This window comes from Fusarium pseudograminearum, chromosome 4, assembly GCF_000303195.2.
Source record: "Fusarium pseudograminearum CS3096 chromosome 4, whole genome shotgun sequence".
Lineage (NCBI taxonomy): Eukaryota > Fungi > Ascomycota > Sordariomycetes > Hypocreales > Nectriaceae > Fusarium > Fusarium pseudograminearum.
Genome location: NC_031954.1, coordinates 2,792,420 through 2,807,715, shown reverse-complemented (window position 1 = coordinate 2,807,715; position 15,296 = coordinate 2,792,420). Strand labels below are relative to the sequence as shown.

The 15,296-nt window shown below is 49.8% G+C and overlaps 4 protein-coding genes across 4 annotated transcripts; 2 read left to right on the top strand and 2 right to left on the bottom strand.

Annotated features, from left to right (window-relative positions):
- Positions 1–3,105: 3,105 nt before the first annotated feature.
- Positions 3,106–7,668, bottom strand: FPSE_03194 (uncharacterized protein; the record flags this gene model as incomplete). Its single annotated transcript, XM_009256313.1, has 1 exon — positions 3,106–7,668. One exon carries the CDS (start codon positions 7,666–7,668, stop codon positions 3,106–3,108), a length of 4,563 nt encoding a protein of 1,520 aa, XP_009254588.1.
- Positions 7,669–8,547: 879 nt separating this feature from the next.
- On the top strand, positions 8,548–9,960 carry FPSE_03195 (uncharacterized protein; the record flags this gene model as incomplete). The annotated part of the gene is made up of 1 exon (XM_009256314.1): positions 8,548–9,960. The coding sequence occupies one exon, from the start codon at positions 8,548–8,550 to the stop codon at positions 9,958–9,960; it is 1,413 nt and encodes a 470-aa protein (XP_009254589.1).
- A 604-nt stretch (positions 9,961–10,564) lies between these two features.
- FPSE_03196 (uncharacterized protein) lies at positions 10,565–12,685 on the top strand (the record flags this gene model as incomplete). Its single annotated transcript, XM_009256315.1, has 4 exons — positions 10,565–10,787; positions 10,847–11,540; positions 11,596–11,955; positions 12,013–12,685. 4 exons carry the CDS (start codon positions 10,565–10,567, stop codon positions 12,683–12,685), a joined length of 1,950 nt encoding a protein of 649 aa, XP_009254590.1.
- Positions 12,686–13,300: 615 nt separating this feature from the next.
- Positions 13,301–14,717, bottom strand: FPSE_03197 (uncharacterized protein; the record flags this gene model as incomplete). Its single annotated transcript, XM_009256316.1, has 4 exons — positions 13,301–14,003; positions 14,060–14,185; positions 14,242–14,266; positions 14,513–14,717. 4 exons carry the CDS (start codon positions 14,715–14,717, stop codon positions 13,301–13,303), a joined length of 1,059 nt encoding a protein of 352 aa, XP_009254591.1.
- Positions 14,718–15,296: the final 579 nt, after the last annotated feature.

Below are 15,296 nucleotides of genomic sequence, written 5' to 3'. Positions count from 1 at the left end.
CAAAAAGTCATGCGTATCCGTATCTCTCTATCTCTGTCTCACACACACGCATCCTTTCCAGTTGTTGATTCCATTCTGATACATGATACAAACTTCGGACGAGGATCAATCACATCAGCAAAAAAGCCTTGGGGTTTCATTTTGGTCTTCTCTCGGACCATGCAGCGTAGTAGGTACTTTTGGTATTACTCCGCCTCCCTTGTTCAGACGAAAACGAAACCTCTGGTTTGCAATTACGATTTCAACTCATTAACAAGTCGACATGTATCAGAATGAGAGTAAGAAAAAACGCCATTCCGACATTGCCCGAGTGGATGCCCCTACTAGCACATGGAAGATGGCCCCTACTCCCGCGGGTCGCTCTTGCATCGCTCAACACCCCTGGCCTCAAGCCGGCTTCCCGAATGGTGTGGTCCACTGAGCTCTCCCCAGGCTGCAGGAAGGAGCTCGTGGAGCTAATTCCATGCATTTATCGGGGTTTCTGTGGGGTACCTATTGAATAAAGAAGGAACCCAGCGGGGAGGCAAGAACTAGCAGGGGCCAAGGCCCCCATGGGTCAGGCTCGGGTACGCCTAACCTCTAGAGGTTCAAGGTCTCTGAGGTCTCTGGCGTCTCACCACGGAATCTACAGGAAGGTGAACTCCACTTGGATTGGTTTGATTTTTTTCTTCTTCATCTTCACCTTTACCTGAGTTCCACCCCGGTCCCTTGGCTAATTGATGGGTTGATTCAAGGGGTTTTCTCTGCGAATGCATTGGTAATCAGTCATTTTTTCCCCTCTGTTCTTTGTTCGACAGGCAAATGATCTCTCTCTTTTACTATGGAGAACGTTGCTCACAATATCTTCTTTCACCGTAACTTGAGTCATTCACGAGGCAAACCAAAAGAAAAGAAAAAAGGTCGGTTTCCTTCAAATCTTTACCTTTAATCGTCTAATGTAGCCCGCCTATTGGATGTCATGCCGTCACCCCGCATTTTGTCCATCATTCGGGACGGACGACCTTGTTGACTTGGCTTGTCCTGACTTGGCCCTGTCTAGATCGGGTGCGACAATGCCAATGCCAACGTAAAACGTCAACAAAATTTTATGTTACTGAACTGAAACTCAATCACCTCCTCAGCACAATAATACGCTGACAACACTCTCACATGCCATCATGAACTCAAGCCACAAAACATGATACTCAAGTCATCCGGACGAGTTTCGGTTTTCGCGTGATACCGTAATGTGTTACTGGTCTCGGAATCTACAACAACTCACATTACCCTGTAGACTTTGGCACTCATGCACATGTGCACCCTCTTGACGTTGAATTCAGTGCGGAGAACTCTCCGCAACACCGAAAAAACATCTTGATGCTCTGACAAGGGCGTCGTTCCGGGGTATATATCGGTATTGCGGTGTGTGCACCGCTAGTTAGTAGATGACGAGGTGGTCTACTGGATGGGCTTCGACAACTGCAAGGAGAGGTTAGTTTAACCGAAGACATAATCAGGTCATTTCACAATAGCTTGTGACTTATTCTGGAAAGCTTCAGTAGTACACACTCTCGACTAAACAATAATGTTCGGTATAAGCCCTAACAACCCGAGATATCAACGAGATGAGCAAGTGGCTGGATCTGAGTCTGGGGGAGCTCGGCTTAGGAATCCGACAGATAATCTTTCTGTTGGGAATCCAACACCTGCTGGCCTTGACTTGATAACCCAAGAGATAATGTAATCTAATCAAGAGCCGCATCACAGTAGACGGGATCATGTGTCGTGACTTGCATGTACGGTTTGCCTCGGTCCATCAAGGTTGCCATCTCACTGAACAACATTTGCATATGCCTTGACAATATTCGGTCCTCGCATAATACCTACCTTACGAGTCACGTAGATATCACATATGCCTATGCCTGCAGCATAGTCTGATATGTATCCAACTAGACTGGGGTAGCTTCAGCTGTTCACCACACACACACCTCAAGCTCCTCGACATTGACATAGACAACCTCTACAGCTCGCCATGTTCCGCTCCTCCGACCTTCTTCAAGTGCACTCCCCGAGCTCTTGAAGAGCGAGCTAGTTACCCCGCCTCACGTGTATTTAACTTTCAGGAACACATTTGCAGGCAATTATTTCTGCAATAAGTAATTGACGTCAAAAAACATGCATCCCCACAACCATCTCTCCTCCAAGAGGAGACCTCTTTCAACATACAACCAAGAATTCACAATTAATCCTAGAGTGCACCCCCCTAGTGAAGTGCATGTTTCACTCAAACCCCAGATAATATAAGAGAGGCGTGTGTTTTCCAAATACATATCTACCTACTTTTAGGTAACCCAAGGTAGCTTATGACTACTACCTACCCCATGTCCACACCACGGACAGGTACCGAGGGTGCGGCTCCGTACTAGCCATGTCGACTCCATCCATATTCCTTACCACACCACTACTCTATTGTGACACCCAAATTCTTCAAGATCTGGGGAAATTCTCCTGGCCTCGCTCCTTGCCGTTCGTCCTAGCTCCTGCCCACATGTCTGGAGATCAGTCCCTCCGTTCCCCCAGATTCAGATTCGGTACTCGTGCCAAACCTTGTCCCTGGCGCCACGTTATGACTCTTTTGACCTTGCCATATACCGTCCGACTTGCAATTACACGGGCTTTCCATGTTCGCAACCACATGTGCACAAATAGCTAAAGCCTCAAAGGAGTCATAACTTGCCGATACCGGTCATCAGTCATTTCATACATCGAGCTTCAGCTGCTTGCATGTGGTCTAACATCCTCGGTAATGTATATACTGGATCATGTAGCATCTCATTTCCTCACGGGCTGTCAATGGAATAATATGTGATTCTTTTAATATTTCATATAGCAATTGCAGAAATAGCCTATGCTATAACTGTAACTATTAAATAAACGAATGCTGCTGCGTTTCAGCAATCATTCCCCTATGCCAACCAATGCCCGTTGACCTCTTTTTGCTCCCAAACTCCAGCTATTACAAACATCTCCAATAGAGCTGTGAATGAAATCAATGCAATTATGCCCTTCCTCTACCCCTGTCCTCTTCTCCCGCTCATGACACTTTTTTTTCCCTTGCAAGTCCACTCATTTGGTGTTTTCCTTGCCCGCCTCGGTCACCTTCCGTGACGCCGTCTCGATCTTGTTCATAGCGTTGTCATCCTGGAGGCTCCACCAGTGCCGTAGACCCTTGGCATGTGCGATCTCTTCTGGGGTAGTTTCCACCGGTGGACCCTTGACTTGGCTGAGAACTTGTTCATCGTTCGGCTTGGACACGGCCCATGACGATGAATCTTCTGATCGAATGCCGAAGTCACGGCTCTTCATTGACACCACCTTAAACCGTCGGAGGAGGATAATGTCCCCACTCTCAACGTCCGGCAGCGAGGCTAGGTGGGGCCGGAATATATGGGCTACACGGACTTGAGTCGGTGCCGTGGACGGATCGGTCAAGGTCAAAGTGAGCATGAAATCCCGAGGGCCATTTTTTGGTCGGTGTGGCTGCGGTGGTGTTTGTGTTACCACTGCAAGGACGTCCACCATTTTGTTGATATTCCCTGTGAGTTTCTTGAGCGACAGGAAGTCAGGCAAGTCTGTTCTCAAGTTTTTAACTAGTCGCAGCTTCAGAGACTTGACATCCTCTTCGCCATCCTCAGGCACAGTTGCGAAGGACCCTGCGATTGATGGTGATATCAGTGAAGCAAATGATGCATCGGGTGACTCTTCTTGTAGTTGAAAACTTCGTGACACCGAGCGAGTCTCGCGCCTAGGTGTTTCGCGCTTCAGATCTGGCGTCTTGTGACGTCGTGTCTGCCGGGCTGAAGGGCTTGACCCTTTCGCGAGCAATAGGCTCGGATCATCATGGTCAGCCGTCATGGACCGCAGCACTCGTTGGGACCCGGTTGGGCTGTTGTCCAGACTGGCAATGCTCTCATCATCCGCCGCCTTTCTCTTACGTTTGTTCTTTGTCTCTGCTTGCTCTAAACCACCCGCCAACTGAATGCTGGGATCATCGTGGGTCTTGCTGCGAGTCTTGCTGCTTGGTCCGGCTGGGGCTGGGGCTGGGCTACTGTGCTTGCTGCCACTGTCCGTGGGCCCCGTCGCTGGCGTAGCTGCTATCAGCGCCATACTGGGGTCCTCTCGATCGTTGTCATCAGATGCTCTGCTTGGCTTATAGCGTCGGGGCCGTAATGATTTGCCAACAGCACTCTCAGGCACTGACTCAGATTGTGAAGCAGCTCGTTCATGCGTCTCATCGGCCTGCTCAGTCGGAGCAGACAGTTCAGTTTGTGAGGCAGTGGGAGAAAATGCGATAGACTCCTTCGGAAGGTGGGTATCCTGTTTGACTGGAGAATGCTGCAGTATCTCAGCCATTATCTGATCTTCTGGGTTTGCATCCTCTTCGTCGGTCTGATCGTCGTATGTGACAGTTTGTAGTGTGTCAGACACCTCAACTTCTATCACTTGGGTTTCGCCAGGAGTGGGGAGAAGTTGGTCGTGCTCATGGACCGAGATAGTGATGTTGTCTTCTTGTAAGGTTTGCGCTTGAGGGATTTGAGTTGGTGGAGGCGAAATCTGACCGTCCTTTGCAGGGTGTCCTACAGCATCTTCTGCCACGGCTGCATCGGTGGTTGGTTTTCCCAAGACATCTTCTGACGGCGCGTCCTGCATCACGGCATCATGAAACTCTTGTGCTTCACCAGCTTCCGCATCACTTTCGCCAAATGAATCCTCGGCTGACTCGATGTTTGACGGCTCTGCATTGTTTTTCGAGGTCTTTTGCGGTAGTGTGAGGGATTCTTCCTGAGCCGCTGTGACCTGAAGACTTGTCGATGTGTCTTCTTGAGCATCCGTGATCGTGGTTTGTACCTCATCGCTGACAGCAACACTGTTCTCAACGACCTCGACGTTGTCAGTTTCTGTTGGCTTGGCAGCATCTTCTTGGGGTGCGTCAAGTAGTGCGTCAACGTCCATCGCTTCGCCAGGTTCCTCAACCACTGCAGGCGATGTCTCATCAGGCGAGTCCATCCTCGTAGTGTCTTCAGGGGCAATGGCCCCATCATCGGGTTTATCGGATACCTCCGTGAGTGTGGGTGCGTCCATCTCGATATCATGTGATGCTGCAGAAGGCTCTTGGTTTTCAGCCGACTCCTGAATATGCGATGGGCCCTCGCCATCTTTGATTTCCTCGGATGTCATGGGCACCTCAGCAACTTCATCTTGGTCCGGACTCGAATCCTTCGGAGCAGGAGACGTAGGAACTGATGTTTTCTCCATCTGAGTAGTTTCTTCCGTAATGTGTTTCGTCTCAGTATCCTCACCCGTCTCCTCTGCGGGTTTGGGCGGAGATTGAGCTTGTTCGACCATTTCCTCATCTGCCTCGAGATCTTCAGCTTCCCTCCTTTCCTCAGGCACTGGTGAGAACTTCTTCTCTTCCGCATTCTCTGGGTTCGCTTTTGCCTCATCTTCATCTTCAGAGCGAGAATCATGCTCTTCAGACTCGTGTTCTACCTCTTCCCTGAGTTCTTCCTTGGAATCTTCCTTGAGTGTTGCTTCTGGCTCTTCCTTGGGTGCCGGTTTATCCTCGTCTTCGGAATCTGACAGCAGGTCGATAAAGACAGGCTCTCGGGCGATAGGGGCAGCAGGAGGGTGAGTTTGTGCTTCTTCTTCTTCATTTTCTTCATCATCCGTGTAGTCCTCCTCATCTGAATAGTATTCACCTTCTGCGTCATCTTCGGACCCTTCATAGCTTTGTCTATCACCCTCGAACTGTTCCTCGTACATTTCTTCTTCGTACTCGTCAGAGACATCGCCGGGATAACCTTCTTGGTTCGCAACATCTTGATCAACATCTTGGTCAACATCCAAATCATCTTCCTCGGGGTTCATGATTTGGGCTCCAGGGTCATCATCGTTCGCATCTCGTTCCTCTTCAGACGTTTCAATGTCATCGTCGTCATCGTGTGCGCGCGAGTATTTTCTGAGATCATAGTCGTCTCCGGGCTCATCGCCTCCATCGCGGTAATATTCGGCTTCACTTGCTGGATCCTCGAGTTTCGGTTCGGGCGATGCATCTGCTGTAACGTCCATCCCTGTGTTTTCCCTTGAAGGAGATACTTGGCGATCTTCGCTTGAATCCCTCGAGTCTTGCCTTAATGGCGATGAGCTTAGGATCTCCACCGGATTCTCAGCATCGCTACTAGCGTTCGCAGAACCTGATCCAGGAAGTTCAGCAGCCCAAGGGTTCTGAGAGTGCGCAGTAGTCGTGAAAGCCGAGTCGAGGACTGGTTCAGTAGAGAAAGTATTTTGGTGAGCTGCGACGGGTTGCGACCCATGAGCAGTGAACCCTATTAGAGTGTCTACAGGATTAGACGGGGTCGGGTCAGCGTCTAAGAGCTCGGCCGGGTAGTCATCTACTCCTGTGGCACGACTGGGCGATCCCGGAACATTATCCTGCGCAGGAAAGAATGCTGAAGCTTGAGGGAAGAGCACGGTTTGTGGCGTGAAACTAAAAGCCATGTCTGTATCCATGGGGACTGGTTGTTCGGTGAGTAGGTTTTGATGCGATTCAGGAGGCATGCCATGCGGCGTTGTTGAGTCGCCCTCAAAATGTAGGGGCTGATCCATGACTGGGTTGTCTGCCCCGAATGGCTTTGTTCGAGCGAACGGCGTTGGAGTCATCTGTGTAAAACCGAAGCTTGGTCTTGACTCGGCGTATACCTGGACACTGGCCATAGGGGTAAAGTCGACATCTGCGGTTTGGGAGCCTTGATCAACCATTGCCGGTCTGGATGGCGTATCCATATGGGTGTCCTCAATGTCGCCATTTGATTGCGATTTTCCATTCGTTTGTGGCTCTTCCTCCTCTTCCTCCTCGGGGACATCGTCGGGCTCGGGGCTAGGGGATTGACTTGTATATCTCCAAGCATTTCCAGGCATACTAAATCGGGAGCGCTTCTTCGACTTGGTCTTCTTGGTAATGTCCTCGTCGAATATGTCCAAGCCTCCTTCAAATAGAGATCCATAGGATACACGTGCTCGTTTGAGAAAAGCGGGCGAAGCATACTCGAAGGGATCGAGGGTCGATGAGGCGTTTCGTTTCGCAGGTAGTGTGGGCTCCGGAGATGGTGTGGTAGGTTCCTCGAGTATGGTGTCGATGTCGATTGGGTCGGTACTCTCTACTTGGCCATCGGTGATGGTTTCTGGTTCCGCAGCCGGGACATCGATATCTAATAGAGTCTCTTGTTCCGTATTCGGTCGACGAATACCAATGACGAGGCGATTGGTGAATTCCAGCTGCCATGCTAGAGTACTTCCTGCAACCTGTGTTTGTGTCTCATTCTTCTCCCACTGAACGCCTTTTAGGCTCACACGAATCTCATCTCCTGCGCCTAGCGATGCATCTGAGATGGCCTTTGCGGCTGCACCATGGAATCGTACGCGCACTTGTCCATTTTCGCGTCGGAGTCGAAAGTCACGCTCAGCCAGGAGGAATGCGATCGATTTGGTTACGATACTAAAAGGCCATGTAATGGTTATCGTCCCGTGTACAACTCGGTTCTCTTGATCGGAAGCGTCCGGGTTAAGTCCAGCGATAGGTATAGACTCGCCCTGGTCGAGTAGGGAAGTCGGTGGCTGAGAGTCGTTCATGGTGATTTTGTCGCAATAATAGTCGCGTCGGCGGGGATGCGCGAAGAGTTGGAAGCCCAGAAGATCTAGGCTGATTTATTTGTACATGTGTAATCCCAAGCCTTCGTAGGTAGTCTTGCGGGGCCTTTGGGAATTATTGCATCGCTTAATTGTACAGTTGGCCGCGATTGCGTTGCTGGCCTGGCTTGCGTACCTTTGTGAGAAGCAAATGTTGAAATGACATGCATGCAAGCTCCCGAGCAAGCAAGCAGCTCCTAGCTGTGCTGGCTGCGGGTTAGTGCAGATCTAGCCTGAAGAAGAAGGCGGTGAGACAGCCACTATATTACTAAACTCCATTGGTTTATCGTGTCGGGTCGTTGAATCGTTGGTCCGGATATTCGAATGCGGCTCTGGTTGCTCTCTCCTGGCGGTATTTCCTTCCAATTGGATTTCCCCAAGATTGCTTGACGTACAAGTTACCTAAATGAGTACAGCCCGCAGGGGTAATAAAGGGCAAAATCGCCACTCAACTTTGTACTTGCCAGTGTGCCTGCTTAACGCTATTTGTTAGCATAACTCCTAGGACTTCATTGGATCCAATCGTTCAGAAATAGCCAATTACAGGCTAGGTATCCGAAGTGCCCTTTATTACCCTTGCGGGCTGTAACTATCTTAGTACCTAAAAAGATTCAAGATAATACTGAATTAGTTCCACTCTCCACTCAAAGAGAAGAAAGGACAAGAGCTATTTCCCATTTCCATACTTGGTATATATTAGACGTGAAGTGGCTTGATTACTTTTCATAACGCTTCTTCTGCCAGTAAACAAACTTATTGTGTTTGAGGCTGAAAGTAGCTTTACCCGCCAACACTACATTACACCTACCTATACTTAACAGTATGGGCTCTCTGACTCAGTCTTCGTCTTTCGATGTCAACAAAGTCGCCATCATCGGTGCAGGTCCAACAGGGATTGCTGCTGCGAAATACCTCATAGCGCAAGGCATCCGTGATATCACCATTTTTGAACAACAAGACCATGTTGGTGGCATTTGGCATTACCACGGCTTCGCTGCTGGAACTTGTCCGGTTCCTCAGGAGGATCCCCATCATCCTCCAGATGAGCCTCTCAAGTGGGATTCGACATCACCACCAATATTCACATCGCCAATGTACGAAATCCTTCACGCTAACATCCCGAAGGAAGTCATGAACTTTTCCGATCAGCCTTTTCCCGAGGACGCCAAACTGTTCCCCGAGAGGCCCATGATTGAAGATTATCTGATCAAATATTCCGAGGACGTTAAGCCTCTGATACAATTCTGTCAGCGTGTTGAAAGGGTGTCGTTGAAGCAACAAGATGGTCGGGATAAGTGGGAGGTGGAAGCAAAATCCACCATGACTGGTAACGACAGCACCACGCAAGCTTTCGATGCCGTTGTTGTCGCAAACGGTCATTACTCAACGCCTTATTTGCCCGATATGCGGAACATAAAAGAGTTTAACGAAGCGTACCCCGGAGTCATCACCCACTCTAAACAGTATCGAATGCCCTGCACATTCAAGGACCGCAAGGTAGTTGTGGTGGGCAACGGTCCATCTGGTTTAGACATTGCTCTTCAGATCAATCAAGAGTGCAGGAAACCCGCTTTTTTATCTGTGAGGCATCCTACACCTCCAGACCGACTGCATCACTGTGGATGCGAAGAAATGGCTGAAATCGACGAGTTCATGGTTGAGCAGAAGGGTCTTCGTTTCAAAGATGGCCGGGTCGAGACAGACATTGATGCCGTTATCTTCTGTACTGGGTTCCTTTATAGTTACCCGTTTCTCCAGGATCTAGACCACAAACTCGTTACTACAGGTCGAGGCGTCCGCGGTTTGTATCAACATGTTTTTGATATCAGGCATCCTACCCTCGTTTTCCCTGGTCTCAACATGAAGGCTGCCCCATGGCCACTGGCCGAGAGTCAGGCCGCTCTCTTCGCAGCGGTATGGTCCAACAATCTCGAGCTTCCGTCACGAGGAGTCATGGAAGCTTGGAATATGGAACTAGAGAAGCGAGAAGGAGAGGCTTTGCACATGTTTGGTCCTAATGGGGACGGACTCTACATCAATGAGTTGCATGATTGGGTCATGACAGCTAAGCGACCTGGAAAGGAGCCGCCTCACTGGGATCGTGAGCTGATGTGGCAGCGTAGCGTTTTCCTCGACGCCAAGGTAAAATTCGAGCAACTGGGCTGCAAAGCACGAACCATGAAGGAGGTTGGATTTTGCTATGAACCTGATAACACCCAGACAAGTACCGCGTGAAGCGTGAATTGGGCAGCAAAGGAGGCCAGGAGGCCAACAAACGGTCAAGATCAGTCTGTCTACCCTAGACTGCATACGTGGAGCCGTTCCTCATGGCTACCCAAGGCGCATTGACAGGGGTCCATCTGCAAACCTGAGCAAGGATTGGACCAGCAGATGACTCTTAAACGCTCGGCAGAGTTGTAGATATGAAACGAAAAGTCGGGGGAGGATCCGAGTGTGCTGGTGATGCGATGGTGGATTAAGATGGCGGGAGTCGGTGACGGATTTGTCACGCAAACTGGATCCAACCTCTGGCGGCAAAGCTGCCGTCTGGGGACACGCTTCGATGCATAGTACAGCGCATACGAACAGCAAGGGTAGCGTTTGTAAGTGGATATATACTATCGTTGTGATAGTTAATGCGTTGGCGATTTGTGAGGCGACATCGAGACGCAGCGAGGGTACTTTAATCGAGGTGCAGAACGTTTATTTCCACCTATTTTTCTTTGATGAATTTTTCCTCCAGACTTTTTGCTTCCATTAACTGTTGCTCACTACTTGATTTGTGACTCATTCATTGGTTTCTACAAGAGCCAGCTCGACGGGGTCTCAGCAATCGACAATGGCTCCATCCACATCTTCCAAAGCCAGATCCGAGAGCAATGCGACTGTTATCTCCTCAGTCACCGCAACCACTGCGACCAAAGGCGCAGCTCTCAAGTCATTGCCCTCACCGAAAGACCTGTCACATCTTTTCTCAATAATCACAAGAAATCGGGATCAGAGCGAGATCAAAGCTTTTTACAAGTTTATGCAAATTCCTGGCATTAGCAATTTTGCTGGAGGTGAGTGAATCCGACCCTGGACCGCTTTGTTAGTTGCCAGTTCTAACATGCACTTTTAGGAATGCCAAACGCCCAGTATTTCCCATTCGAGACTCTAGAAGCTCAAATATCAAAGCCAGACAGATGGCAACCCACAGCCAACTACCCAGAGCAGGTAGAGGAACCAGCACCAGAGCCTGCGCCACCTGCGCCTACGTCCGGTCTTCATGGTTTTATTAGCCATATCAACAAGAAGGGCAAAAACATCATTCACAAAGACAACAACAAAGAAGCCGACTCCCATAAGAAACCCACACGCATCATAATCCCCAAGTTTGTCAATGAGACAGATCCCACCAAGAGGGTCGATCTCACCACCGCCCTTCAATATGGGCAGGTCACCGGCTACCCACCTCTGCTCTCCTTCATCAAGCAGTTCACAAACAAGGTTCTCTATCCAGACATTCCATACAAGGGAGGAGTGGACGTGATTCTCAACAATGGAAGCACGGATGGATTCTCAAAGGTCCTCCAACTTCTGGTTGATCCCTGGTACGAGGGACTACACCCCACGAGCGAGAGACAAGGCATGCTCTGCGAGACATTTGTCTTTGGAAACATCATCACTCAAGTCAAGCCACTCGGTATCAACATTGTACCTATTGAGATTGATGACCAGGGCATGGTTGTTGAAGGCCCTGGTGGTCTACGAGAGGTGCTTGAGAACTGGGATCCTGAGAATGGTCTATTGCCACACTTCCTCTACACAGTAACGTGAGTCACTCGATGATAACCCCGCGAGTGTTCGTATACTAACACATGCCTATAGAATGGGAGACAACCCCTCAAGCGGTGTTGTTGGAATCAGGAGAAGAAGAGAGATTTACGCTCTGGCAAGCAAGTTCGATATCATCATCGTCGAGGATGATCCTTATTGGTTTCTCCAATTCCCTTCTGCCGCCCTTCACGAAGCCAAGGCACGAGGCTATGGCAAGCCTCAGGACACCCAGGCACCCAAGCCGGCCATCAAATCCGGCTATGAGTTCATCGATTCGCTCGCTCGCTCTTATCTAAGCATGGATATCGACGGCCGAGTCATTCGCCTGGACACCTTCTCAAAGACAATCGCCCCTGGTGCTCGGCTGGGTTACATTACTGCCCAACCTGCAATCATTGAACGTCTTACAAGGTATGCATATCCCCATTCTTGATCGTGTCTCAACAAGTACTGACCCGTGACCTACAGGATTGCCGAGACGGGCGCCGGCCAACCTTCTGGCTTCGTCCAAGCACTTGTCGCTCAGACTCTCCTTGGCCCTCAATCCTCTACCCTCCAAAAATTCTTCTATCTCCCACAATCCAAGAAGCCCACATTTACGGGCTGGAAGCTCGATGGCTGGGTGAGATGGTTGGAAGGCCTTCGTGGAGAGTATGAGCGCCGCATGATACGCATGTGCAAGACCCTCGAAGAGAACGCCTTCCAGTTGAACAGTTCTACACCCAGCAGTCCTGACTCCGACTGGAACATCATCACAAAAACGAGACTGATGGATTTCGACTGGCCTCGTGGAGGTATGTTCTTGTGGGTACGAGTACACTTCGAGAAGCACCCTCTCTACCAAGCCAAGGTGGGCCGCAAATCACTGCCAACCATCGACGGCCCTGCCCTTTCAAAGGCATTCCTCATCCACAGCACCAGAGCACCTCATCTGGTGCTAGGAAGCCCTGGTACCATGTTCAGTGCTACACCACAGGTCCGGGATGAGCGTGGCTGGCGGTATGTGCGATTGTGTTTCGCAGCTGAGAGTGACGAAAACATCGATGCTGGTTCATTGAGGTTTACAAAGGCTGTGCAAACCTTTTTTGAGATTCAGGAAATCTCGGAAATTCAGGAACTTCTTGAGGAATTACACGGTTAAGGAATTGTATAGGTAGAAGCGAGTGGTTTTTTTTTTGGGTTGGAATGGGCAGGCGAAACAGGTCACACAGCAAACTGCCAGGGTTTTAACAACGAAGAATTATGAATTTGGACGACAAATAAGAATAGCAAGAACAAGATACCTATATAAAAGAAAAGTTTTGGATATAATCTCGACTTTGTAGCTGGGTGCTTCTGAATGTATGAATCGTCTTGTAGCTGTAAAGTGAGAGATATGGGTCACCTGCTGCCCTTATTCTTTTGGATTACTGTGTGGTGTATCATCACACATACCTAGGTACTACATACCTACTACATATATGCATTACTTGTCACACCAGTTTCCAGTTTATAAGGGATACATGGATAATAAAGGTTAAAAGGCGTACGCAGCTACTCAATTGGGTTATCACACGAACGACTTAAATCACGTTTACGATCAGACATCAAATTTAGGAACGAATGTCGAGTCTGGCTGTAATTCATATCAAATCTCTGATTCATTTTTAAAAAGCTCAACCGTCAAAGAAGCCATTACGCCTCGATATCAAACCATGCTAGACCCGTCATCCAGTTCCGTCTAAACCCGCTGCACACCCAGCAAGTCAGGATATTTTTAGTTCTGCTTCTTCTGAGCCTCCTGAGCAAAGACAGTGGCGTAGGGGTTCAGGCGAAGCATGACCTGCTTGTTCTTAAGAGGGTTCTTCTTCTGGACAGCAGATCGGCGGGTGATAGCATCTCCCTTGGGGGCGTTGATAGAGCTCTGGATTTCAGAGCTGTTGATCAGGCGGGTAAGATCGGCCTGAGAGACAACGTTGGAGGGAAGGAGGAAGTCACGCTTGTGAGCGGAAGCCTCAGTGGTGGAACCGTAGATGCTGTCAAGAGCCTTGAAAGCACCGGAGGTCCAGACGATGAATCGGCCGAGGTGACCACCGGGAGCGAGCTGGAGGAGGTTGAGAGCGGTGACGGGGCAGGTCTCGACACCAGTGATGTTGCGGAAAGCGGTGACGAGCTCCTTGCCATCGGTCTCGGGGGAGTAGATGACAAGAGGACCACGTCGCTGGCGGTGGCGGCGGCCACGGAGCTTGCCCTTACCAGCACGGATCTTCTTGGAGTTCTTGACCTTGCTGACGTCCTCACCGGCACCGACAGCCTTCAGGAGACCGAGAGCAGCGGAAGTCTTGGCGATGGCAGCAGCCTCGAAGACAGCGGAGTCGATGACCAGAGGAACCTCAGGGACAGAGTTGACCTGGTGTCCACGGGCCTGGAGCAGAGGAACGGCCGCGGAGGCAGCAAGGGCGGAACAGACGGCATATCGCCTATTTTTCGACCGTTAGACTTCAAATTTCTTCCCGATTCTTCACAGATAGCTTACTTTTGTCCGACCGCGACCTTTATGTGCCACCGGCGCCAGACCTTCGTAGGGGCGAACATGCGGCCGGAACGACACATGTTACCGAAGGCAGCTTGACCGGCACGGTGAGTACCGCCACCAGAAACCCTAGGAAATGTCAGTATTCGTGTCGAGCGGTTGGCAATGAGCAAGATTGTACTAACCTAGGAATACGAGCAACAGCACGACCTGTAGAGGATGTGATTAGCTTATTTCCCTCTCTCATAATCATAGTGTGTTCCGAAAATCGAAAAATTCGAGCTCAAATTTTCGGCGTGTCGTCTTCATTCCAGCAGCCGACCCCATGACATTATGGTTTAGTATGGATGAAGAACGAAACTGGGCCGGACATAGCATTGACAAGTATCACCAAGTGTCTCTGCCACGAGCAACTGATCCCCCACCCAAATATCAAAAAATCGAAATCTCACGTACCGGTACCCCAAGACTCAGCAGAGGTCTGGTGACCAGCCTTCTCGCTCACGGAGTAGGGCTGACGCTTGTTCTTAGCCATGCCAGTGTGAACCTGCTGGACGATGTCCGGTCGAATCGGGCTGGTGAAGACAGCGGGAATGGCGTGGGTAGCTCCAGTGGGAGCACCATCTTTGTCGAGAATGGTGACGGTAGGTCGGGAAGCCATTGTGAAGGTTGAGACTTGGACCTGTGATGATGCTTGAGTTAGATGAGATTCGAGAGAAACAGCATCAGCTTCGGTGTTGAAATCTTACCTCGGGCGTCGTGCGGCGTCGAAATTTGGTGATGGAGTGGGAGGTTGCAAGGCTCGCGAAATTTCACCTTGGGTAATTTTGCAGAACCGACTTTGGTGGGAGGAGGAGACCCTAACCGACCCACCCAGGTGGATTCGGCGATCCGAAAAACAGTGCACGTGACGCGCGGGACGTGCTAATAGCATGTTTGCACTGTTGCTACACTGTTGCTGTGTCGTTGCGATAGATTCAGCTTAAAAGACCAATCACGCAATTGCATCCTCTCAAAATACCTACCTAGATAGTAGTACTGTAGCTTTCATTTGGTGGTTAGGTGCTATACATGAACTTCAAAGCCTAATACTAAACTTATGTTTTACGCAGTTAACAATCATACTAGATCAAGTTTAAGTAACTGTAGCTTTCATAATATTATATCATTCTCATCATGGCTCGTCCAAGTCGCTTCGTCGTAGCATACGTAGTTTACATATCGTCGTTATGCCCCGTCT